We start from the raw sequence: 25180 nt of genomic DNA, 5'->3' as shown, positions 1-25180 counted from the left end.
CCATTATGGAATGCTCTCCCCAGGAGCCGAGTAGGCATGTTTTCGATGGTTGTTGCAGATGACCGAAGTAATCGAATAATGTGAAACGCATAGAGGCCATGTTAACAAGAGTGATTGCATGCATAATATTTTTGTTATTATGTTTCTGTTTATGCTAACGTGTGTTATATTTATATCTTTGGTTGCAGGTGTTTATATACACTGCAAAACATTACTAGCTAAGAGTGTGACAAAATAAAAACAAATCTATCGACCTTCATCGCAAAACTGAATGTAATTTTATTTTTATGTAAATTATGTTTAAAAGAGGTAGGCCTATGAAAAGAGAGAATATAAATGATTGGTCAACGAAAGAGGGGTAATTGAAATCAAGGGCTAATCATCGCAGACAAGAGATAAAACATGAGCCGATGAATTAAATTACACAAAATGAAACACAAGTTGGCCACGATGATGGTGAGGATGTTGATTGCTGTTGTGGTCATGATGATGCAGATGATGACGATTATGATTATGCTGATGCATTCGTATTTATGGAACTAAAACAGATCTATGGGAATTCCGTAATGGTGGGGATTAGGCTCACGAGGTACTTTTATCTGAGGTCCACCTAGCCTGAACATAATCTTTAAAATTTTTAACTCAATTTTCATTTTTTTAGGCCTCCCCTAATGAATCCCAAAAAAGAAGAAAAATACAAAACGTCATATAAAAATAATAATGAGTAAATATTGAATTGCGTTCTTTGTGTATGTTTATATTAAAGTTAGTTATTAATAATAATGAAAATAACGCGCCTATGCATATGTAGTTGAATGTCGTTTTATAAATATGAGATTTATACCTGTCATTAATAATGGCCGACCTATTTACTATGACACTGCCATACAAACCTGATTTATTAGAGCTATCACATTGTCACATACTGTAATCTAGAAATATGTTTCACCCGGCGAAATTATATACAGTACTTCCATGACGCCTCCATTCTGAAAATAGGGAGCTTTCCATTTGTGAGACGACGTGACGCAGAACGGAACCACTCATGCGTGACTGTCCTACCTCGCGTCTTTCTCTGCATACATACGTAGATTTTTGGCCAAATTGCGTTCTAGAATCTTCTCGACGAGGTGACCTTAACGTTCTCGCATGCGCAGATGACATTTAGTTACGTCATTACGTGACTGTCCTACGTCATTACGTGACTGTCGTCGTGCAATCGAAAGCTCCTTACTAGTACCGGTCACTGTAACTTACTTCGCACCCACAGATCGCCGTCATAAATGCATGATGTTGTTGTTGACTTTGAAAATTACTTCCCTTCCCTGTATTAATAATCATAATGATAACGATGTCGATGTTGTTAATAAAATTCATCGTCTCTTCCACATACCGTACCCCAGACTGTAAGAAACAACGAAAAACATAAAAATCAAATAAGATGACGTCATAGCCGTGCGTATCTGAGCAGTCAAATCCCGGTGCGTTTTGCACCGCGGCGACTGCCAAATACCCAAAATAAAAAATTACTACTTGATTTCACGAACAAGCCACTTTAATAATGAACTATGTTTAAGATTATTTTCAAAATACATTTTTAAAAAGTCAGTTGGAAATCTGTTAACATACATTTAAGCCATAAGATGCATTATTGGCAGGAAATTGTTGATTAATATTGGGTTCCTAATTAAACCACGAAAATACATTAGAAATCCATAAAAATTCATAGCCAGGGCCAGTCTACATCCCATCCTGATGTGGAATTTCCGTTGGTTATTGTCGAGTTTTGAATCGTTACTTCAAGGCTCAGTGAGTATTTTGAGTAAAGGTAAGGCCTCAAGTATGTGTTTACGTTGATTGCATTGAACTATCCTCATGTTTACGCCATCATTATGGTTTTTAATGCAGGTAGGACTATAACGATCGGCATTGGATGATTATTTACTGGATTTGATAATTTTATTGTGTTTTCTTTAAAGCTTTGTCCACACTATCAAATTGTATGTGACAAATCTGTGTGATGTGCCCATATATGCGCATGATGACGTCATATTACACCCACATATGGGTATGTTGCATTTATTTGTCACAAAAAATAATTTGATAGTGTGGACAGCTTTCATCTCTAAAGTTGACAGCGTATGGAAGCGGTAAACCTACTGACGTCAGTTCCTTTAAAATCCGACATCAACTACAAGTGTTTATACCGCATGCCATCTATCTTACCTCATTTTTTTTTAAATATTAAATTATTTGTTCATTTTCTATATCTGTTTATCATTCAATCACGGTATACGGTACTGTTCTTTATATGCTTAATTGTGTACCGTATATTATCTACGTTTAGAAGTCCGAATCTGTTGTTTGTCCAAACTAACTTTGGTTGTATCATTGTCCTACGTTTTTGTTGAATTTTATATTATGTTTGTATATTTGTATTTTTATTTTAGATTAAAATAAAAAATTGGATGGAATATATAAGTGAACGTATGAATGAATTGATGGATGGACGGATGGATGAATGAATGAATGAATGAAGGAACGAATGAGTGAATTAATGAATGGATGAATGAATAACCGAACCAACAAAAACGTTAAATGAATGAATTTAATGAATGAACGAATAAATCAATCAATCAGTGAGCGAGTGAATGAATGAATGAATGAATATATGTTTAATATTTACCGAATTTTGAATTGGTTTATTTTGAATTGGTTGAGTAGTTGGTCTGAGGCCAAGTTGGCAATGCGCCGAGTTGGAACGAGTGGTGGAAGGATCTGGTCTTACACAGCCGTTTGACGAATACAGATATCACATACTAACTGATTTGTGTTTTATTTAATTTTAACAGAACCTGCAATGATAGAACCAAACGAGACCATAATAAACGGTAACTCGGATAATTACCAAAATGACACCACCGCCACTATTGTTGCTACCATGGGTATCTGCTTCGCCTTGCTTGCTCTGCTCAAGTACTATCTTGTCGGAGGCGTTTGCAAGAGTAATTGTGATATGACCAACAAGATAGTCATCATCACCGGTGCTAACTCTGGCATAGGAAAAGCAACGGCTCTCGATTTAGCGCGTCGCAACGCGCGAGTAATCCTCGCGTGTCGTGACGTCACTAAGGGGAAACGTGCTATGGAGGAAATCAAGAGCAAGACAAGGAATGGTCAACTGATAGTGAAGTCTTTGGATTTAGGCTCGTTCAAGTCGATTCGTCGATTTTGTAAAGAAATTAACAAGGAATTTACACAGTTAGATGTTCTCATTAACAACGCTGGTATATTTTTTCATCCTTTTTCTAAAACAGAAGATGGATTTGAGTCACATTTCGGTGTCAATCATCTTGGCCATTTCCTTCTGACCAACTTACTCCTCGATCTCCTGAAGCAATCAGCTCCAAGTCGAATCGTCATAGTTTCATCTCTCGTACATGCCTTCAGCTCTATTGATTTTAATAATTTGAATTCAGAAAAGGGTTATAATCGAATGACCGCATACAACCGAAGTAAGCTCGCAAATGTGTACCTAGCGAATGAGTTGCGAGAACGTCTACAGGACTCTGGTGTTACGGTATGTTCGCTAAATCCTGGTGGAGTTAACACCATGATCGTTCGTCGACTTTTTACGGATTGGGTGTACCGCCTCGTGTGGCCTTTTCTTTGGTTTCTTCTCAAGTCGCCTATGCAAGGAGCACAGACATCTATTTATTGCGCTGTATCAAAGGATCTCGACAAATCACATGGTGGATATTTTAGCGATTGCATTATGAAACCGGTTGGGAAGACTGCACAGGATAATGGTGTTAGAAAAAAGTTATGGGAGGTCAGCGAAAGGTTTGTTGGGCTCAACTAAAAAGTAACATCAAAATTATTTAAGTATGTTGATTAGTTCAAATAAGTATGAAAGTGGCAGTCTCGCACGTTTACGTAATAGTCACGCGTATTTCAACAGTTATCAGACACCTAAGGGACATGAGGGTCTGTTCAAACTTGAGTAATTTAAACGCGTTTTGTTTTTTGCTCTTCAGCGCGTCTAAATTACAGGACCGTGGTTCAACGTGAACCAAGCACACGTTGCATTATGATAAATAGTTTAAGATTCCAGGCTATTTACATTTTAACTGGATGATTTAATGACGTAGACACACATTAGACCGCCACTTTCATCAAATTGATTTAATTAATCAATCTTATATTTTTCCAGCTATCTAACGTCAATTGTTATTTAATAATAGTTTGTCTTTTTCTTTTAATTTTGTTGTTTTTATTCGTTTGAAATTCCTCCGATCGAGACCAAATTAGTCTACGCTTTAACTGTTTTCGTTATCCAATAAATCAAACGGGTTAATTTTGTAAAATCATATTATATAGCGTAATTTAAAACTATTTACAGTATATTCAAAATAGCATAAATCTAAATACTGTGTAACCAGGCCTATGTGATGTACGGTACTGTATACCAGCACATCTTAGTTCACTTGATACACCTGAGATTAATAGCTTCCGACTTGCTTCGTTTGTAGAGGGCTTTGGGTAACTGTATTTACTGTATTGTCTCCTGTGGTTTGTTGGTAAAGGCACCCACCTTCCAATCCCAACATTCTGGGTTCAATCCTGACAATGTCACAATTTGTCTATAAAATATTGTAAATAAAATTCCACAGGTTTTATATAGGCCTAACCCTATTAGTACCGTTTCACTCGCTTCGTATACTTTAGACAAGTAGTTAAACTATGACGTAATTGTCATTAAAACTTTAAATTATTGAAGAAATAGTATGCATAGCCAAGGTATACAGGCCTATGTTCTATTGTAATGTTGTATTACCGTAACAAACTTGTCGATAATAATAATGATAATAAATATAAAATACTAATAATTATTATTACAGTATTATTATTATTACAGTGTATTTATATTTTATTATTATTATTGTTATTATTCTCATCATCGTCATTGTTATCATTTTTTCAAATAAATTCCACGTTGTTATCTTATGCTCAACTGACGTCATCAGATACATCTCACTTAACCCGATTCGGTAACACGTTGACCGTGTTTTCCTCTTCTGAATTCCATAAACCTATTTATACTGTTAAGTAAACTAATTTAAATAACGAAATACTGTACAATGTAGGCCTATTTATATACTGTAATATAGTAAGCATATCAAAATTTAGCGTCATATAGAATGTACCGGCCTATTTTTTTGTCGGTTGTTCTTGCTAGCTGTTTTGAAAAGTGATTGAGGCAATTTGTGAAACAGTCAATTAACTGGCATGAGTGCACTAATTGTACTGAATAATGAGTAGTAGAAATACGTATAGACTCTTCTGTATTAGGTTACTGTACATTTATTTGTATCAAATATTGTAAGTAGGCCTAGGTCTACCCTTCCTGTAGGCCTACTTATACTTATAAAGTTTAATTTATTGTTGTAAACGTGACAAATTTTAGCTCTTTTCTTACACCACCATCTTAAATGTGAACTGTAGATTTGGTTAAAAATTAACCTTCACGGTGGTTTTGTTTTGCATAATATGCCATATGTTTAATTGCGAATAACGAGTCGGTTGTCACTTTGTGACATTTTCAACGACCGCATTAATTCAACACCATATTGAACGTATTGTACTTTTTGAGATTTAACATTGTAATAAGAACTTAATTGCGATGATACTGAAGTGGTGCAATGATACTGAAGTGGTGCAGCGATAATGACGCCTGTGGGTTTGCGGGAGTAAACTTCCAAGAAACATGTGCAGTAATATTTGGTTTTACATAATGTATGTCGTTTGATGTTCTATCAAGCCTGTACTCTCTATTGAATAGACATTTTGTTTAACATTTAAATTATAATAAACCTTCGATTATATTTTAGGATCCATATTGAAACAAGTAGAAGTCCCTGTTTAGGGATGTCCTTTTAATTAGGATAAAATTCTGTCATGTTTGCCTAATAACTAAATGAATTTAACAAATCAATTAATGCTAACGCATAATATATACTGAGGTTTACGGGTACCGTGCTGACGTTTCATTCATGTCCAAAAAAATGAAGGAAACCTTGAGAAAACTATGACATACGACAATTGACGGCTTGTATTGAGTTTTCTTTCCTATCACGACCCACATACTCCATTGTGATTATCTCGCTGTCGTAATGATAACGTAACCAGACGAAACAGATTCATTCGTTATAAAGGTGGAAAGGATGATGCTACCATTTTAGGCCAATGGGATCAACGTGCTTATTATTTAAAGGAATTTTTTTTTTGAAAAACATATTGACTGCTCAACTGCTAGCTTTCAGTACTAATTTTCAGACTGGTTGAAAATGTAAAATTTAAGACGAGCAATACCGACAATTAGATAGTTGGAGATAGACAAAAAAAAAAAAAAAAAAAAAAGGGGGAAAAAAAAAAAAAAAAAAAAAAAAAAAAAAAAAAAAAACAGGCAATAGACAAATCTGACTTGAGATACAAGTTTGTTAAACAAACTGTTAATGATAGTCTAAAGGTGTGCATGTTTATAGCATTGATCAGTGGATTTTAAAGTGGAATATGATGTCTAAAAGGGTGCATTACAAAATGGTGCTATGCCGTCACTGGTGACGATGTTATATTTATTATGTTCTAGTATAAAGAGATATAGGCCTAATCTCCATGGTTTGTCGGCCATGATAATATAAGGTGGTGTTACGTTCGTATGATTTTCGGTCTACCGCATGTCCGTAGGTCTATTGGTTTTAAACGCCGACCCACACGACAGATATATGTTGTAAGCCCATGGCGAAGCCACTCGCTGCGGATATGGGATGGATCGAATTGACTGATGTACAACCACCAGTTTATGCTTTATTTTGTAGGATTACTTTTATTCGCAATGACTTGCTGCCTATCTTAGCATTGGAAAACTGAACATTTTCTAATAAATATGTATTGCTATTGATTATTTATAAGTTATTTTAAAAATCCAAGTTTTTCTATGAAGAAGTTATTTTCTTGCATCATTTATTGAAGTTAATGATGATTCTTAATGCTATAAAAAAAGGCTTTAACAGAACGAAATGTTATATTACAGAGTGCACACTTTGCTTCTTCAAGTAACAACTCACTGTCTGTTGTTTGCTGTTAATGAATCAAACCGGTTTGATAGGCATATTAGTGAATCAAACTCTATATAATATTACATCATTCATAAATTTTACTAAGTTCGGTCTACCTCAGTAATGAATGAAATAAACAACGCATTACAATATTGACTAGATTTAATAATTTTTTAATTATTACAATATTTTAATTATTTTTGTTAAAACAAATTCAAAATACAGTAAGATTCCATGTGTGTGTGTGGTTTTTCAGCCATGTTATAACGTGCTGTACATTGACACGTGTACCGGCTTTTTAAAGAGTTCATAATTTTACATAGAAAATACACAAAGGATATGACTAGGATCCTGTGCAGGCCAACTTCCCTTCTTCGTTCATTAAGCATATTAACTGAATGTCTAGGTGGGGGTCATACAGGTGAACATGCAGTCAGAATTATCTTAAATCAAGCATGGTTTCTGTTTGTGTTGCTAAAATGGAAAAGTGATATTACGAACTGAAAATACTGTACCGGTATGTGTTTTGTGACGTTTGTTGATGTATCAATTTTGGAAATGTGTTGACATGAACGTAGTCTAATATTAACAATAAAATATATACATACGATATATAAAACAGGTTTATTGAGTTTAAGTTTAATTCTGTTTGTGTCTCATAAATAACAACTAACTGGGGGTCGCCTATTCTGATCTTTTAAGCACTCGGATAGACGTACGCCGACCATCGCTGTTAATGTTGGCGCACAAAGGAAATGACACAGCATACTCAATTATTGTTACCAAAAAGGCACTAAATTAGCCATTTTTGGGTATTTGGGAGTTCTTTTCTGAAAATTTGGGAGTATTTTTTCACAGAATAATCGGGAGACCGGGATATTGTATGAAAATTCTGGAGACTCCCGATGGAAATCGGGACGGACGAAAGTCAGTATTAAGTATAATCTCGACTGTATTAAATGTGTCCGATTTTTTTTTTAGGACCACGACCTTTCTAGTTCACAGTGATGTCATTTGGGGGTATATGAAGCCATGTCGATTAACTCTTTATAAGGCCTATCTTAGCCTGCCTCTTCCTCTGTTGTTTACCTTCAATCTTTCCTGACATTGCTAAATTTGATTGTTTGCTCATGACGTGGTCAAAGACTTTTAACTTTGTATTGATATTTATTAACTTTATTGAGTACAGGCATTTTATTTGGAGATTTTAAAAAAATTGCAAGAATTTCGAATGGAAGCCTGAGGTGTTCTAGTCGATGAGTGAGATTTCTCATATATGTGGTTGGTCTGCTTTTTTGTAGCTATGGGGAAGCGAGACTGAATTTGCCCACTGCATGATGCACAATCTCAAAAGGAATCCACAGAATAAAGGTTTTTCTATTGTATTCTAAATCGTTGGTATGCGCCTGTTAATCAATTTCTAGTTACTTATTTCCCAATTTAAATTAACACCTCACTTAGATTCAAAACGCAGTGATACCCCTGGGTACAATAAATATTAATAAGTCAATGTCTATATTGCTTACAAATCAATTTATTCTAATCTGTGGGAAACTTGTGAAATGAAAATATACTGCGCATAAGTGTATTAAAAATAAACTACAGTATAAGTAAATACGGGAAAGTAGTCCAGTGTATGATAGATGTTTTTAAATGATAGTTTGGCTTATCTTTATAAAGCAAAATTGATAAATTCGGAATTGAGTTAAAAAAAAAACCCACTTAAATATCGACGCCGGGCTGTGTTTAGATGTTATCATTCGGTTCGGAGTGGGTATGAACTGAATGAGATTATTCATAACGACTTCGTTTCCCGTGGACGACCTAGGACCATATTATTCGAATCCATTATTCTCAAACAATTCCTGCTTCTTGAAAAGAAATACTATCAATAAAGAGAATTAGAAAAGGATACTGGAATTTAGTAGTGTAACTAGATCAGCCGAGTGGGTACCAGCAAAGGATATTTGTGTAATGCTGTAGTGATCATGATACCTACGAAAAGATAGATAGATACAAAATTTGACCTACCTACTTAGTAATAATAATGGGCCTAAAATAGTAATAATGTGGAATAGTAGAGCATTTCAGAGCCGTACCCAGGATTCCCTATTTAGTAGGTGGGGAAGTGTGTGACGATTTTACTAAAACTAACTGGGGTATGGATGTCGCCTACAATTTCAATGCCTAAATATTGGCTTAACGATAGATTACTGGTTAAATTATAAAGATTTAATAAGATTCCATTTGAATCATACAGTATTTACAGGAAATATACAATTCCGACAAATTCTAAAAAGATGATGAATAAAGCGTAGTATTAATTGACATGCAGAAATATTCAATAACAAATAATTTTAAAAGAATGCGATAAATCCCGATACCCGGGATTTAACCAGGGACCTTTTAGATCTTCAGTATAATATATGTAAACAAACAAACATTGAATAAAGCGTAGTTCCAAATAGACATAGAAATATCAAATAGAAAAATTATAAAATACCTGGGATTGAACCAGGGACCTTTAGATCTTCAGTCTGACGCTCTCCCAACTGAGATATTTCGGCTGGAAGCTATAATCGGGCATTAATCTTCAGCCTACCAACAAAAACTTGGAAAAAGATATATATAATAATAATAATAATGATAACATTAATAATAATATAAACAAATAGATAGATATATAATACCAGCAGTACTAGAAAAGGCCTACGTAATTCACATCATGGTAAATAAAACACAACAAAATCTTTCAGCCATAACCCTTTTTGATTTTAATTTGCTTATGCACAGGCCTGAAAGATCTCATTGTATTTTCTTCAAAATAAAAAAAACAAAACAAAACAACAGATACAAATCACATAATAACCACTTTATTTTTCACCTTTTTTGTTATCAAAAAACGGCTAAATTGTTTTAAAGGTATAACTTTTTTCTATGTGGCTGGTCATAGGAAGACATCCAGGGATTTTCTATGTTGCTGGTCATAGGAAGACATTCAGGCAATGGCATAGCAGGTTTACAATGATTGTATGGTAAAATGATGTCTCAACCAACACGGAATGAACCATTCTGGCGTGTCAATCAAAACAACTGACAGCAGGGCCTGGAAAAATGTTTATAATTGTGAAGACCCCTTGCTAAATTATATAAAAATTTGTGAAGACCCCTTGCTAAATTATATAGAAATTTGTGAAGACCCCTTGCTACATTATATAAAAATTAAAATAATCTATATAAATATAAGCTGTGCAATGGTTATAGAAAGGAAAAACGAAAACATACAAATTCCTTTCCTTCACCAAAAAAAAAAATAATAATAAAAAAAAAAATACAATTTAGGACAGCCAGGTACAACTGGCCACCAGAGATAAGACCAAGTTTCTATCTGAACTTAATCAGTATATACTGTAGCAGCAAACCAACTGTAGCATTATACTGATTAAATTACAATGTTGATAGCAAACCAATATGGATTTTCAAAATCACAGTTACACCACAAATTTTATCGCCTGTGCATAAGTAATTACCTTGCATTGCAAACAGAAAAGTTAACTACGCTAACCAGGTTAACTAACTAAAGTTACCTAATTTGCATGACCTCCACATTATATTACAATTTCGACAGTTTAACGACTAGTATATAAATACCAACTGTTGTAACATACAATGAACAGATTGCAACATAAGAATAAATTATTGAATGTTGTGCATTTCACATCAATTAACTCCAATTCTTTGAATCCAGCACCCTAGTTTCTTTTCTATATTTAAGTGGCATTCCTTTATGACTTTGTCAATAAATGCTGTGCCCAAATTTATTTTTTGATGCTTGTTTAAAATATAAATATTCTGAGGTTTCCTTGACTGACCATTAGAACATGGGCCTACTCTACATAAACAACTTATATCCATGTTTCAAATAATACATTTTTTAATACAAATCCACTGTGCGTGAACATACTTGATTCAGAACATTACCATAATCACATTGCAATGGAAGTTAAGATTCATTTGAGTTCATGAGCATCCTGCTGGAAACAGAACTTGTCATTTATTTTTAAAATAAACTTTATATCTAGCAGGAAGATATATTTTGGCTACAAAACACCGGATTTATATACGGTATACACTATCACCTCCCAGACCTTAAGGTACAAAATATTAATCAGCACTTTTTTTTCAGGACTATGGGTTTCCAAATCGGTCTAGCAGGGCCTACTTAAGGGGCAGAACATTATTATGTCAAATTTTAGAACATTAAATGTCAAAAATTCTGGAGCAAACAGGGGTTGCTCCCCATTAACCCCACTGGGCTCTATGTGTCCTCAAGCCCCCAGGGTGTTAGTACTCAAAGATGCCTGAATCAGAGGTCTGAGGTGTCTTTGTTATGCCCCTGAATGTGTACAGATAATTATTCCATTTTTTTAATCACATAACTTATAATCTGAATCTTACCAAAGGAATGTTGTATAATAATTGGATTACAGTATTTGTTATCAGAAAATTGAATACTGATGAAGCACGGCCTATGACATCCATGTTTGATTACTACTTCAATGGAGTTTTAAGTTCATATTTAATCATGCAATAATCAATAATAAATACTATTCAATTCAATTCAACACTGTATGCAAATAATTTCCCACTAGTCAGAAAAGCCTGAAACATGTAACAACCACTTCAATATAACAAACTTCCGTAATTAAATTAAATAAACCTGACAAAAAAGGGAAAAGTATTTTGTACCCACTCCAATGAATTGCAAAACTTGTCACCTTATTATACTATCATATAACACCTTAGAAGATACTGCTCTGTAACATGATACTGGTTTGAAACCCACAACGATTTCAGAATTAGTACATGGGCTGTATGGTTGTTAACAATCAAACAAGTGCACCTCATATTTTTAAAAATACTTGGCTGCTTTTTTAACATTGATGGAAGTTAAGGCAAGACTTTTTTTATACCTTGTTTCGCGAACCTGTCGCCCTCCAATGTTGATAATTTTGAATAAACATACAATTTTATTTTTGTCCGATTATCGCACCCGCCACTACGAAGAACTAGAAATTTCATAAAAAAAAAGTTTTTATTCATTTTTATTACGCTTGAAATCTCCAAAAATAAGATATGTATATTTCTTCCTAATTATATATATTTAAAGCATTTAATCATAACATTACTGTACTGTTTACATTCAACAATAACATTTTATTTATATTTTCTCCTCCGTCGGGATGTTTTTGGCAAAACCTTTTGCTAATTTGGAAAACAAAAATTATATTTTTATATTTTTCTTGCCCTCGTTTAACGATTTTAAAAAAACATAAGTTTGCGAAACAAGGTATAAAGAAAGTCTTGCCTAATTCAGAAACAAGTTTAGCAAAAGTTTGGAACAAAACAACCCTAAAGTTTGTAAGTATAAACCACCTTGGTTTAATTTTCATACGAACCATTATCTAATAAGCACTGCACTGAAGTATAATAAACATTTATTTAAACATTTTTTAGTATTCCTTAAATTTAAAAAAATGGAAAAATGGAAATTCTTGGTTAGTAGAACTACTAGCACAGAATGATTTGATTATTTATATTTACAGCAAATGTACCATTTTGAGTAGAACACTAATACTTGCATATCTATGCGACGTTGCATTAATACCACTTACCATAACCAAATTTACAAAAATAAATTAGAGATCAATCTTATTAAAATTTTGCAACAGGAAATTCAAAGTAAACTGTTGCTTAGCGATTATTGTTGTAATTCTGAAAAATATGAAATGCAGCGCCCAGCGCCCAACTTGTTTCCACATTGTTTATTTTATCTTGAATCTGAAATAGAAGTGCACACAAAAAACATTAATTACAAATGAATAGAATGAAAATTAAAGTGATAGTATATGTGGGCACTACAGTTGTGGCTCAGACTTGAATACAGGCTAACTCGTACCCCAGAAAACTTGTACCCAAAACTTGTACCCATAATTTTGGCAAGCTCGTACCCATAGTTGGCTATCCTGTACCCAAGTTTGGTGTATGAACTTGTTAATCATGTTAAACTATGTTTGTTAAGACAAACTTACTAATAAGATTATAATACAGCAGGAACAAAATTTATAAAGCTGTGATCATCGAGGCGTTGAGACTTTACAGAGGGGGCGCTATTACAGTAGTAGTGAGTAATGTCAGAGCCGTAGATAGGCACTTGAGTTTAGTTCAGTTCGTGCAAATTAAAATTATTTGAAAATTAGATTTTGTTTTGGTAGACAAATGTAGTACAGTATATATTAACTAAGAAGTATTTAACATTAGATTTTGTTTTCTTAGTACACTAAAGTATGCACAAATAGACATGGGTACGAGTTGGCCAATATTGGCACAAGTTGATCTAACTTTGGATAAGGGTTTGCCAAATTGGGTAGGAATTGGCATGGGTACAAGTCAGCTGACACCACTTGGACTCCCAAAATTAAGGTTCAATACTCCTAAAGTGCAAGTCGCCTGTGTCCTTGGACAAGGCATTAATCTTTTAATAATTTGTCTCCTCCACCCAGGAGTGTAAGTGGTACTTGGTACAATCTAATATCAAGCACTGATTTTAGCGGCTTATGGTATTGTGCTCTCCAGGGAGCTGAGGATGTGTTACATAGGTATAACCAGTGACCGGGGGTAATACTGTAAAGTGCATAGATGCATTTTTTGCAATTTGCGCTTTATAAATATCGCATTATCATTATTAATAACTATGATGCATGTATATGAACATCAAGCCATCTTGGATAATACCCCTCACAGATGATCTGTCCCATTGGGGAAATAATTTTGTAGCATCGGGGAAATAATTTTGTCTCATTGGGGAAATTAATTTGTCCCAATCTGGGAAATAATTTTGTCCCATTGGAGAAAAAATTATTTTGTCCCAATGGGGGAAATAATTCTGTCTCAATGGAGAAAATTATTTTGTTCCATTAGGGTAATTATTTTGTCCAATTTGGGAAATTATTTTTACCCAATGTGGAAAATTAATTTGTCTAAATTGTAAAATTATATTTGTCCCATTGGGGAAATTATTTTGTCCCAATGGGGGAAATAATTTTTAAAGAAAGGAAAAAACTTTAAAGAACTCAGTACATCGTTTGTGACAAGTAGGGGTTACCCCAGTGTACTAGTCCAAACAGCCCCTGCTGTTGACAGACAAAAGTAGCCGGTACTAGTTTACGTGTAGCTCAGACGCAAAGTGACCATTAGGGGATAAGGAAGTTACCATACAAGCTAGTCTTGAGCGCTTTGAGACTAGCTTATAAAGTGCTGTAGAAATATAACTATATTACATTACATTACTGAACTTACCAGGATCTGTGCACTGTCATGTAAACCAAATCCATAAGAAAGAAACGATGAAATGTAAGCCAACTCCAAACACTCAAAAGGATTACTCGTGTATATATTCAGATAATTGCATGCTAAGAAAATAAAATGTTAAATATTAAAAGACATTAAACAGTACAATCACACAAGACATGGAAAACATAATTAGGGGGCCCACTTCATGTACTGTGAAGCTCAGTCCCAACACTCCCGTATACGTTCATCCCTACTGAGAAGTTTATGTAGTAACACACAGGAACCAGGCCTGGGATTTATCAATCTCAGCTTAACAAATGTCTTCCCTACTGAGAAGTTTATGTAGTAACACACAGGAACCAGGCCCGGGATTTATCAATCTCAGCTTAGCAAATGTCTTAAGTCAAAAAAGTTAAGATGTTCCTAAGAAAATATCTAAACTGATTCATCTAACCCTCTTGGAAAAATCTTAGCTTAAAAATTGTCTAAGATGGAGCATGCATACAATCGACTTGAATTTTAAGCAATTTTTAAGCTAAGCAATATTGATAAATCCGACTTAAGTAAAAAAATGCACTTAAGAAGAATTTAAGCTGATTTCTAGTTTGATAAATCTGGACCTAGAACTATATGGGTGGCAAGTGGTTGAATCAACAAGTCTTGTACATGCCAGTTTTTAAGTCAAAATACGACATGGTTGTAATGTGATGTTCAACCTGCCTTGTTGCGACACATTGTTGGCGGAATTTCCTTGACGGCCTCCCAAAGACTACAGCAGGGTAACAAAAATCACCCAGAAACTAACCCATCTTCAAATTTATGATACTTGCATGTTTTACTGTATTATCAATAGTCATTATGCACAGTAAATTTTTAAAAAATTATCTTATGAAATTTACAATACAGTATTAGTTATACCTTTCTCTGTGTGTTCCTTAATCTCTCCAACTGTTACACTGATTTCTGCATTTGCTTTGAAAAAAGAAGACAAAAAATCAAACAAATAGCCTAGAGAGTGTGTCTTATTACCAGGTTTTTTCTTTGTATAGCAGTGTTGAATGTGCCACGAGCAACAATTGTTGGAATGGCGTAATATAAATGGAATGGTTTGATTTGATTTTTGACAGTGAAAGTGGTAGATTATTGTGGTGATTGTTCCCCAATCCAGAAAAAGGAATATGCTGTTTTACTAGCTAATAACTGGGCAGGCTATGGTTATGCATTTGGCTATAATCAATATTATGGTCATGTAGCCAAATGAGTGTTAGCTATTAGAATAAGCTACAGCCAATAGCCAATGTAAGAGAATGAGTAGTTTAGCTTAGGCAATGCATATTAATATTATTAGGCCATGTAAACTATTAAGCTTGTGGTGGATATATACAGTATTATACTTCTAACTATTATAGTCAGAAGTCATTCATTTTCATTTATACTTTAAGACTTTTTTCATACCTTGTTTAAAGAACCCATCGCTTGCCAATAATGATTTTGAATAAAAAATTAAAAAATTATTTTTGGCCAATTAGTGCACCCGCCGCCATGAAACAATGGAAATTTCAGAAAAAAATAAAAGTTTTTCTTTATTTTTATTTCGCCCTCCCCTGCCTTGAAATCTCCAAAAATAAGATACTTATATTTCATCCTAATTATATAAATTTAAAGCATTTAACCCTCCCATTACTACACTGCTTACATTCACCAACAAAATTCTATTTTTATTTTCTCCTGTCTGGATGTTTTTGGCAAAACCAATTTTATTTTTATTTTTTCCCATTCTCCACTGACGATCTCTTAAACAATAATATTTGTGAAACAAGTCAAGCCTGATGAACAAAATGAAAGAATAAGAATCTTGCAATAAAGCATGGACTGCTTAGAATTATGTGCTGTGTGCACTATTTACATTTGTTCCATCGGCATCGGACTGGTGACAGTGGTATATAAAGAACAGTTAGTAATAAGCATATACATAAAAGTCTCTTTACAAATGCTTGGGTCGATAGAGGATATGATTATAATAGTTAAGATAAATCATTTGAATGTTTTTAGACATTGAACCTTGAGTATGACATAAGGAGGGAGATCCTCAGTTCAAAACATGATAAAAGTTATGTATCTATGAAATAACATGCTTTATCTTACCTTCATCTACAAGTTTATACTTTGTCCCCCGGCTTATAAAATACCCCGCAGCAATGAATGAACCTGTGCGTGTACCTTCCGGCAGAGTTTGTATAGGTTTCTTATCTAAGAACATCTTAGCTAAGTCTGTACATTGTTCATAAACATCTTCGGACACCACAGGTTCTATACCACTGACCGTCGTATCTTTGTCTCCAAATTTAAACTTGCCACTAAATAGTGGTGGTAAGCAAACACTTGAATAAAATCCCTGATTTTTATCTGAAAAAATGACATATGAGGATCAAGTAAGCTAATACTAATAATGTTTTGATATCTTGGTAGTGAGATGGTCACATGAATTCTATCTAATATCTCCATTGACTGTTGATAGTTAAAAAACCTGGGATTTGAAGACAATTGCATGCTAGGATTTGAAAACAAGTGCACCCTGGAATTTGAAGACAAGTGTACCCTGGGATTTGAAGACAAGTGCACCCTGGGATTTGAAGACAGGTGTACTCTGGGATTTGAAGAAAAGTGCACCCTGGGATTAGAAGACAAGTGTACCCTGGGATTTGAAGACAAGTGTACCCTGTGATTAGAAGACAAGTGCACCCTGGGATTAGAAGACAAGTGCACCCTGGGATTAGAAGACAAGTGCACCCTGGGATTAGAAGACAAGTGCACCCTGGGATTAGAAGACAAGTGCACCCTGGGATTAGAAGACAAGTGTACCATGGGATTTGAAGACAAGTGCACCCTGGGATTTGAAGACAAGTGTACCCTGGGATTAGAAGACAAGTGAACCCTGGGATTAGAAGATAAGTGTACCCTGGAATTAGAAGACAAGTGCACCCTGGGATTAGAAGGCAAGTGCACCCTGGAATTTGAAGACAAGTGCACCCTGGGATTAGAAGACAAGTGTACCCTGGGATTAGAAGACAAGTGCACCCTGGGATTAGAAGACAAGTGTACTCTGGGATTTGAAGACAAGTGCACCCTGGGATTTGAAGACAAGTGTACCCTGGGATTAGAAGGCAAGTGCACCCTGGGATTAGAAGAAAAGTGCACCCTGAGATTAGAAGACAAATGCACCCTGGGAATTGAAGACAAGTGTACCCTGGAATTAGAAGACAAGTGTACCCTGGGATTTGAAGACAAGTGCACCCTGGAATTTGAAGACAAGTGTACCCTGGGATTAGAAGACAAGTGCACCCTGGAAATTGAAGGGATTAGAGGGGAAAAAAAACTTGCAATGGAAAACAAAAGGATACTGGAATAGAAAAACAGGAGAACTGAGGTAAAACACATGTGGCACATGGCTTAGTCAAAAAGCTATAAATTCTCTATGAGGCAATTATTTATACAAACCTTTTCTAGTAGATTGTACAGAGTTCATTGCACTTTCAATTTCTAAAATTCCCTGTAGAGCAACTAGTAGACCATTTCCTAAATAACTGTTAAAAGATAAAAATACATTTTTAAAATGTCATCAATTGAAATCAGTATAATACAGGTTTCCCTCTAATAAAAGACCACCTCCAATTAAAGACCACTTTTCTGTAGTCCTACATTAACAAATTTCTTTTATCCTTATTAGTTTAATTAGACACCAGAGCTGCTAAGGACCATGGAATTGCCAGTTCAAAAAGTGTTTTTCAATTGGAGGGAGACCTGTATTTCTAAAATATCAAAACTTTTATTCTATTGTTAGTAGAATATCCCACTGGAGGTGACAGGAGGATGGAAATGGAAAATTAACAATCAAGGGTTCACATAAAGTATGCTGTGAAAATGTGGAACCAATAAAATTATATATTTCATTTATGGTCTACTATAAATCTTTATTTCAAAATTCAAGAAAATCTTCTTACCTATGAACGAAAAGAAAATATGATTTGCCAAAAACGTTAATTTCTTGTATGTCCCTGTCATCGACTCTATCAATAACAGACTTGAGCTCTTGTGGTGAATAAGTCACCTGAATTGAGCCTCCACCAAGGTCAATGACCCCTGATGACCCTTCCGATAAGGGACTAAATGAACCTAGAATAAGAGAATGGTGTTTAGATATAGTAAGTTTTGTAGTAGTTGTATGTAATGGTGACTGTAGGACACTTTAGTGGGAGGGGGAAGCTGTCTGACTGGGAGGTCTGATTATTTGGGCCAGCCATTAGAGCCAGATCCAGGATGGGTTTCAAAGAGGGCTAACTAGGCTATTCTAAGACATATTAAAAATATTATGCCCAAAGCATTAAAAAAAAATACTAAATTGCGTTTTTTAGTTTAAGGTGGCAGACCGCAGTTTGGCTCGTCTGACTGAGGCTTAAGTATTCTCCCAATGACCAACGACCCAGCTCTTATGATGTCAACGAAGGTCAAAATCAAACTTCCTACAGGCTTTGAAACAAATCAGTGTCTGAAACAATTAAAATTAAATTAAATTAAACATAAAAATCATCATGCTCATTATACCTTTTAGAAAATTAACAGCTTGCCATAAATAAATGCCTTCATACGCTCCTTCCAAAATGGTGACGGACTGCTCAAACGGTCCAACATGGAGCGGAGATTTCATAAACAGCTGATAAACCTTTCAAAGATTAAAAAAAAAAAGAATGACTAGTTATTTTCAATTCACTGTGTCTATGCTACATATATTTTTATGGTTTGCATTTTATGGTTCTCAGTTATAGACTTACTCCCCAAACTAAAACAAATTTTGCATATCAACAAAACACTTTAACAAAACGCTACTGATGAAATGAACACTTTGACTGCAGAGCTGACGCAAATGATCAAGTATTAATAATTGTATGCATGTACAGATACCTGGTGGGAATTTGAGGATTTTGTCACAGTGTGTAGCAATTACTTTAGTGAACATATTCATAAGCAATGCAATAAATCACAGAATTTTTTAAAAATTAAAGCAAATGTAAAATCCACATTTTAAAATACTGATTCATCTCTCTTGGTCTCTGTGTGCATTTATGGCCTATGTGCCCATGTGCAATCCAATTCAACCTTTTTAAACATCAATACTTTACTGTATGTGACAACAGTACGTTGATTTGTTGGATTTTTAAATAAATGTAAAAAATCTTTAAATTAATAAAAAAAAACTTCATTTGACAATTTACCTCATCCTCAATTTGTTCTTATTTTGAAAGCAATTTCTGCCTCAGTATTCTTATAAAATGTGTTCTTATAAAAAAAAGTGTACAAGTAATGAATGCATATGGCAAGGGAGAAGCTCATTGTGTACAGGTTATTATTGTTTAGCTGGCTTTTCATACAAATGTGTGATGTTTCAAAAAATCAGTCCTTTGGTCTTTAAGAGCCATAGGGCATGAATTCCAGAGCTGCACGGAATGTTATGATAATTTAAAAACACAATACTTATAAATTGTCATTGTCAATATGTTAAATTCAAATGATTAACTTTTTTGGCTAATACATGTTTATTTGGAATTTCCAGAATGGAAAAATAAGGCCTGTGATTTCAAGACCAAGCATCAGTCTAAAATAAATGCAAAGAAAACAAAGTTAATAAAGTTTAATGAACAAACAAATCAGAATATTTTACACCCTGGATAGGAGAGTAAGAGAGCATGTGAATGATCCAAATATCTCAAATGACATCTTCAAAGTACAGAGAAAGAAATTTGTGGATTGGGCAGGCATACAGTACACTTGATAAAATGAAGAAAGTTTGGAAGGCAAAGATGAGAAAAGAACTGAAGATAAGACTATTAAAATCTACAAATCTACAAAAAACCTACAAAAAAAAAAAAAAAATCTACAAAAAATCTACAAATCTATTAAAATCTACAGTACTTTCTACGGAAGCAAGTCATGGATCACAACCACTAAGCTTGCTCAAAAACTAGATGGCAATTACACCAGAATCTTATGGGCTGCTCTGAATATTGTTGCAGATACAAACCACCATATCACGAACCAGTCACTTTATGGCAATGTACCCTTCAATGGAAACGCGTGAGATTGTCAGGACACTGCTGCAGGTGTAAAGAAAGTTATATCACAGCTGCTGCTATGGACACCATCACATGGTAACAGAGTGGGAGGCCGACCAGCTATGACCTTTGTGGACCTTTTGAAACATGATACTGGGCTGAATAACTTACATTACACTTACACTTAAATTCAAAATGCAATGGAAAACCATCTGTCTGGCATGAGCCTAATTTACTGCTTCACTGAACTTGAGGGTGGAGTTGTTTGTGGGTGGAAACCGGGAAGGTCATCTGATTCGCTAATTGTTAATGGCTATGCTTGAGTGCATTGGATTTAATTGAAAGTCTCTCTACTATAAATAATTCATAAATGTTTATCGAGTAGTCTTACCTCAACTGGATTTTGTGCATAGGCGGATAAACCAAACCTTGTATAATTGTATATCTCTTTTACAAGATATGGTAGTGAACCTAAACAAAGAAAAAATAGATTTAAAACCTTTTATTACTGTAAGTGTAAAAATACAAATTCAACAGATTTGGCATTCCCATGATTTTAATGTTGTAAATATGTATTCAAGAGGAGGGCAAACAAAAAGGAAGGAGGGATCTAAAAATAGATATCAAATCCCTAAAGAAATTTCATTTTACAAAAACAAAATTGAAAATTTTCATACAAATGACCAATTTATTATTCTAATTTTTTAATATTCTCAAATTGTATGTATCTTTGATTACATTTTTGTCAATAATCCTATATAACATTGCTACTGTCCAATAGAAGGCATGTCTTCCTTGCACAAATATCGTATTTATTTGAATTAACGTCCGCCTTGGATAAATGCTCCCCTCGAATAAAAGCCCAAATTCAGAGCATCAATTTGAATAAACACCTCCCCCGAATAAATACGCCCCAAGGCATTTATTTTTTCGTCGAATAAAGGGCCCCCTCCCCAAATGACTGTAACAAAAAAATTGGCGGCAATGTCATTTTTAACACAATCTGTTAATGTTATACTCCAGTAGAATTACATTTTTTTCTAACCTGATCAATAATAATCAATAATAATCAATAATAATAATAATAATAATAATCAATAATAATAATAATAATAATAATAATCAATAATAGTATAAATGTCACTCCAAAAATTGTCAAGGCCATTTTATGAATAACACTTTAACTCAGTGCACATCCTAATGGTTTCTGATCAATAATCTTTTTATGATCACACAATCACACATTGTGATGGTAATGTGTTGTAGTTCCACAACTTATTAAATTAAGAGGTGTTTACTTGAGTATATACATTTTACATGTGAAAAACGCCTACCTCAAAAACCTGTCCCAAAAATAAATGATGAGGGGCGTTTATTCAAATAAATACGGTAAATGAAGTTTCGCAGAACGTGATGAAAACCTCAAGATGCTTCCATTTGTACTGTATTGTACAGGTTATTACAAATGGGGCTCAAATTTTAGTACTGCATATGATTACGTGGCAGCGTACATGATACAAGTAATTTCCTTGAGGCAGATATCAAATAGAAATTTACATATTAAATTTCAAATATTTTGTAACTGGTTAACTGAACACTTGCAGATGGTACAAAGTTCAGTTTTAAAACTGCGATATGTTGTATTCAATTCTCATTATGCTGTATTCCGTTACATTTTGTAAAAATTTACAAAGATACTCCATACTTGATTAGCTAACTAAATAAGAATTCAAATATTCATTTATGGAAGACAAAACATCTGTCAAGTAATTTAGATTGTATAAATTTTAACAAACATGATATTATTCAAAATACAAAATGCAAACTTTAATATTAAATTAATAATGCATTTAATTTACAATAATTTATATTCATACCTAGGGAAAATTATATGCTCCAAGATTGTTAAAACAAAATTGTCATTTATTTTGATGAGTATTACAACAAATATATTTTAATCTGGACTTGGCAATGAATAATAATTTTCTGCATTGGGGATTACTGTAACTACGAAGGACAGAAATATAAAATGTAGTGCACTGAAAATTAAGATAATATTTTTGGATTGTTTGTTTTGTTTTTCGGAAACTAAGTATGATGGAGGTGAAGTATGTAATCAAAACCTTCGGATGCAAAAGGAGTGTTTCCTGAAGCTAAATTTTATTTATATTTTTTTATATTTCAACATCATCCAACAGCAACCAAAGTCACATATCACAGGATTAATAATACAAATTATATTATACTGTATTAAATTCTATCCAACTTAACATACAAAAATATAAATATAATAAATAATGTCTTTATAAGATAAATAATAAACATTGGAGGTCCTTAGAATCAATCAAGTATAACATTTTATTTCACAATTATCTTAAAATATTTACATCACAATATAGTTGAAATGAAATTAATTTTTCCAATATTTTTAACTCCAATGAGGAGCTCTAGAAACACTGTTTTATTAATAGATCATTTTTGTATGGGTGGTCGTTAGGGCCAATATATTCTACTCTGCCTCTATTATACTGCCCTCATCGGAGCTTTTGTGATAATGAGGACTTGTTTTCTGACAACTTACCATGTTGGCGTTTCCGAAAATGGAATATATGAACTCGAGATCCTGTGCTACCGCCATCAAAGATAACTGTGTAAAAATTGTTATCTGATATAAACTGGTTGTCATTCTGGTTTACTTCACTGGATGAACTAGCCTCCTTGTCAAATAACACTGCTAACACATTATCCAGATCTCTTTCTGGTTCAGTGTCTGTGGACCTAAGCATTGATAAAATGCCGCAAATAACAATCGCAGCTAAAATAATACAGGTGAGAAACCTACTCCGTTCCGACATTAGTAACAATTTTCTTTGAGGATTCTTGCCGGAATCGTCTGAATTTCCAGTCAACAGGGGACTGTCGGATCTTGATGTAAATTCTGTCTGTGATGAGGTTCCTTTATTTTTACCATTTCTACAGTACATTAAGTTTCTGAGAAGATAAGAGAATGACTTAAGCTGTCAATCCAGACTGTCAAATTTTCTTTGTCAAAACTATTATATGCCCATATATAGACATGATGGGGCTATATATGGTCATGGTGTATTGTCGTCATGACAATGCCAGGCATGTCACATGTTATTGTCACGTAAAAGTCGATAGTCTTGACAGGGCTTTAAATTAAAAACAATAACGAAACACTTTAAAAAACAATAACATGTATTTGTCTGAAAATGACACAATATTATTAAATTTGCTAAAATGTTTGACTGAACAAATAACAATACTGTATATCAATCAAACCATCGATTAAAAAAAAAAAGTGGAGAAACACAATTATTTAAAAAACTTATTTGAATGCAATGACAACAATTCTAACATTGTACAGTATTAACGATAATGAAATCTAATAAAATCATAAAATATCATTTAAAGATACAAAGAGATTAATAATTTAATAATTAAAAATTGCAGTTGGAAGTAAAAACTAAATAAATAAATAGGCATCAATCTTCATACTCGGAATAAAGTAATTTTTTCAGTTTTGAAACAAATAACATTCCTCGAGGTAGTCTCCCTTAACTTAACAGGTATTGTATTCCAGAGTTTAGCACCCATATAAGAAATTCTAAATTTACCTAAATTAGTTCGGCATTTTGATATGGCTAAATTATATTCGTAATTAAACCTTGTTGCATGACTATGACAAATATTTTCTAAATAATCAGATAAACTATGTGGTAATCTGTTATTAAATAAGTCTGATATAAAATTCAAAATATATAATTTATGGAGCTTAAATATAAAATGTACTGAGTATTCGGTACATTTCCACGTCAGGTAGGGCAAAAATTACACCTATACATGTTTCTCCTGACGCAAATCCAGTTATTGTTTATTATTCCATCACGACAATAACAATTACCATAAATATAAACATACACAATACATGCAGTTCATTCAAGTAGCAGTGTATGTTTACATTTGTCACATATGTTTACGTCACAAACGTAAACATACACTACTTGAACTGCATATTAAACATTTTGTATGGCTAACGACATCGTGAAGTTTAAAAAAAAACTCATGAAATGAATGTAATCGAAGGCTAGGCATAGCGTTTAACTCTTAGTTACACTACGGAACCACCATCCATGCGCTGCATTGCACTTCCCAGCGAATTTCCATCGCAGCATCAAACAACCAGGAACGAACTACACTTACCTGATCTTATTGTAATAGTCACACCGAGATACTTGACCAATTACATTTGGGTAAATACACACTCAGTTACTTATATATTTCATAACTGATTTCTAAACGATAGAAATGATGATGTGTAGAAATTCTTGACACGTACAAATCCTGAGCGAGCAGAAACAATAATAAAGTACTCTTCAGCTCCATGTACATTAAAAGTTAATGCTGCAAACACAAAGTACTTTGCGTTCGCAGCAATTAAAGTTCGTGTGACCAAAGAGTATAAATAGAACAAGAGAGCCAACAACGCTCATTGGGAGCGTAAAAAAACGATACGCTCTACGCAGCTAGTGTAGGACGCCAACTAACGCTTGTATATGTTTTATTACCCAGTACTGCACC

The 25180-nt window shown here is 33.8% G+C and overlaps 2 protein-coding genes across 3 annotated transcripts in view; one reads left to right on the top strand and one right to left on the bottom strand.

Moving 5' to 3' along the window:
• LOC117123929 (retinol dehydrogenase 12-like) overlaps window positions 1–7737 on the top strand; it is a 12763-nt gene extending 5026 nt beyond the window's left edge. For both annotated transcript variants that reach the window (XM_033270013.1, XM_033270014.1), the window contains exon 2: window positions 2853–7737. In XM_033270013.1, coding sequence (XP_033125904.1) covers window positions 2861–3862 — 1002 coding nt within the window. In that variant the 5' untranslated portion in view covers window positions 2853–2860 and the 3' untranslated portion in view covers window positions 3863–7737. The remainder of the gene's footprint in view (window positions 1–2852) is intronic.
• Window positions 7738–12353: 4616 nt separating this feature from the next.
• Window positions 12354–25009, bottom strand: LOC117123966 (ectonucleoside triphosphate diphosphohydrolase 5-like). The gene is made up of 10 exons (XM_033270065.1): window positions 24803–25009; window positions 23160–23569; window positions 20970–21049; window positions 19074–19191; window positions 18473–18644; window positions 17970–18055; window positions 16617–16877; window positions 15390–15443; window positions 14478–14590; window positions 12354–12959 (listed from the first exon to the last, which is right to left on the bottom strand). Exons 2-10 carry the CDS (start codon window positions 23560–23562, stop codon window positions 12873–12875), a joined length of 1374 nt encoding a protein of 457 aa, XP_033125956.1. The 5' UTR covers window positions 23563–23569; window positions 24803–25009; the 3' UTR covers window positions 12354–12872.
• Window positions 25010–25180: the final 171 nt, after the last annotated feature.

This window comes from Anneissia japonica, unplaced genomic scaffold, assembly GCF_011630105.1.
Source record: "Anneissia japonica isolate Jap-2015-1 unplaced genomic scaffold, ASM1163010v1 scaffold287736_len1891122_cov214, whole genome shotgun sequence".
NCBI classification, from domain to species: Eukaryota; Metazoa; Echinodermata; class Crinoidea; order Comatulida; family Comatulidae; genus Anneissia; species Anneissia japonica.
Note: the sequence above shows the minus strand (reverse complement) of the source record. Positions and strands in the feature narration are given on the sequence as shown.

Coding starts and splice junctions, on each gene's coding strand:
- LOC117123966 (XM_033270065.1), bottom strand. CDS start 23,562: ATGTACTGTAGAAATGGTAAAAATAAAGGAACCTCATCACAGACAGAA. Junction 19,192..20,969: donor ATGCACAAAATCCAGTTGAG/GTAAGACTACTC, acceptor AATCTTTGAAAG/GTTTATCAGCTGTTTATGAA. Junction 12,960..14,477: donor ATGACAGTGCACAGATCCTG/GTAAGTTCAGTA, acceptor CTTCTATTTCAG/ATTCAAGATAAAATAAACAA.